The sequence below is a fragment of the Lucilia cuprina genome, chromosome 5, assembly GCF_022045245.1.
Source record: "Lucilia cuprina isolate Lc7/37 chromosome 5, ASM2204524v1, whole genome shotgun sequence".
Lineage (NCBI taxonomy): Eukaryota > Metazoa > Arthropoda > Insecta > Diptera > Calliphoridae > Lucilia > Lucilia cuprina.
The window spans coordinates 8,756,829-8,759,060 of NC_060953.1; the positions used below are offsets into that span (position 1 = coordinate 8,756,829).

Below are 2,232 nucleotides of genomic sequence, written 5' to 3' on the forward strand. Positions count from 1 at the left end.
TAGATATATATATATATATATATATATATATATATATATATATATATATATATATATATATATATATTATATATAATATATATATATATATATATATTATATATATATATATATAATATATATATATATATATATATATATATATATATATATATATATATAATATATATATATATAATATATATATATATATATAAAATATAAATATTATATATATATATATATATATATAAATATATATATATATATATATATATATAGATAGATAGATAGATAGATAGATAGATAGATAGATAGATAGATAGATAGATTGATAGATAGATAGATAGATAGACAGAAAGATAGTTAGGTAGTTAGTTAGTTAGTTAGTTAGATAGTTAGTTAGTTAGTTAGTTAGTTAATAGTTAGTTGGTCAGTTAGTTAGTTAGTTAATAGTTAGTTGGTCAGTTAGTTAGATTTCAATTAGATCTGGAGAAATATACCTCTCTTTTGTTGCTGTAGCTCCTACACTCCGCTTTGAACTCCCAGTATTACAAATACATCTTTTATTCTAGATCTCCAAAGTTTAAAATTCATGTTTAAGGTTTCCTTTATTTCAAAGAGATTATAAAACATTCCTTCTTATAGTTACCAAGATGCACTTCCATTCCAAAGACATAACTTTTCAGATCATTATTTTGATCTTCGTTGTTAAGATCTTACATTAAAAGTCAACCAGATAAATCTTTTACAAATTTTCTTTATTTACTTTTGTAAAACTAAAAACTATAAATAAACTTACAACTCTAACATAAACTCTCAATAAACTAAAAACTTAATAACATCTTGGTCTCGGCATAACGGTATAATAACCATAAATATTCGAAGCATCTTCACGTATACGACGTACTTTAACGGGAACTTTCTTAAAGAATTGTGAAACCAAATTGGTCATAAACAAGGCCATGGTATAGCCTATCAATAGGCCAAATAAAACATCAGTCCAATGATGACGATAAGAACTTAAACGTTCAAATGAAACTAACAAAGAAATCATAAGGGCGGCAATCTGCAAGAGCGTGCGCCATAACTTTAACCAACCAGTCTGCAAACGAGCCTGTAAATATATGGTTAAAAATAACATGGCATAGGCGGTGGTGGAAGCATGAGCACTGGGAAATGATTGACGCATAACGGTTAGTAGATGAGCTGTAGAGGTTAAAGAACTACAGCTATAATTTTCTATATAGCGACCAAAATGATCATTGGACAAACAAGCTGTTTCATTTGTTGGCAAAATAGGCTGACACACTTCAAAGAAATAGGGTGCTAAACGACCAGTAAATCCTTTTGATAAATTCGTAACTATTAACACTAAAGCCAAGCCAAACAGGTAGACACCCATGGTATTATAACACTCACTGACAAAGGTGGGTATGCGTACACCTACAAATACATATTGTTGAGGTGATTTTGGCACGAGACTGCTAGCAGTGGAAGTTGTTTTATCAGCCGGAAATGCAACACGTAACATTTCTATACACAACACTAAGGCAGCAGGTATAGCAATTACCAGTATGGTGATATGAAGACGTTTTAACAGTGTCTCTTGTTTATAAGGATACAAAAGGGATTCATCGCCGCAAAAGAAACCACGTTGATGAGTTTTCATTATTTGTGGTAAAATCACCAAGGCCACACAATAAACACTAGTTAAGAGTAAAACGTCTATTATAAGCCGCATTAAAAGGCGGGTATTGGGATTAGAACACATGTTGGTTTATAATTTTGTCAAGATTTGGTTGCACTATTTTGTTTAATATTTTTCGTTTATTTTTTTCAATTCGATCGTTTCGTTTATCCCCAAAAAAATATACCGTGTTTTTCGTTGAAATGTTTGTTTTAAACTAGTTTATTGTACAATTTCTTTAACATGTCTTAGCCACGTAAAAAAAATATTTCAAAAAATATATAAACATCTTTAAACATATAGTCGTCTGTCTGTCTTCTTTCTTTTAATGTTATTCATACAATTTAAGATTTCTATTCATCAATATTTAAAAAAATAGTCACTCGTCTTTCGTTTGCATACTTGTTTATATAAATCTCCCCTAAACGCGTTACTTTTATTGTCATTTAAATCTTTGATTGTGGAATTTTAAATTTTACATGCTATTTAGTTTGAAATTTGAATTAAATTTGTTGCCTTAATTTTGTCTTTTAGTTTTTGTATTTTGCCATATTGTCTTGCAA

The 2,232-nt window shown here is 28.3% G+C and overlaps 1 protein-coding gene across 1 annotated transcript; it reads right to left on the reverse strand.

Annotated features, from left to right (window-relative positions):
• Positions 1 to 802: 802 nt before the first annotated feature.
• Positions 803 to 1,852, reverse strand: LOC111686004 (putative phosphatidate phosphatase). Its single transcript, XM_023448297.2, has one exon. The coding sequence runs from the start codon at positions 1,751 to 1,753 to the stop codon at positions 815 to 817; it is 939 nt and encodes a 312-aa protein (XP_023304065.2). The 5' UTR covers positions 1,754 to 1,852; the 3' UTR covers positions 803 to 814.
• Positions 1,853 to 2,232: the final 380 nt, after the last annotated feature.

Bases quoted from the DNA above. Each gene is read 5' to 3' on its own strand.
- LOC111686004 (XM_023448297.2), bottom strand. From the start codon at position 1,753: ATGTGTTCTAATCCCAATACCCGCCTTTTAATGCGGCTTATAATAGAC.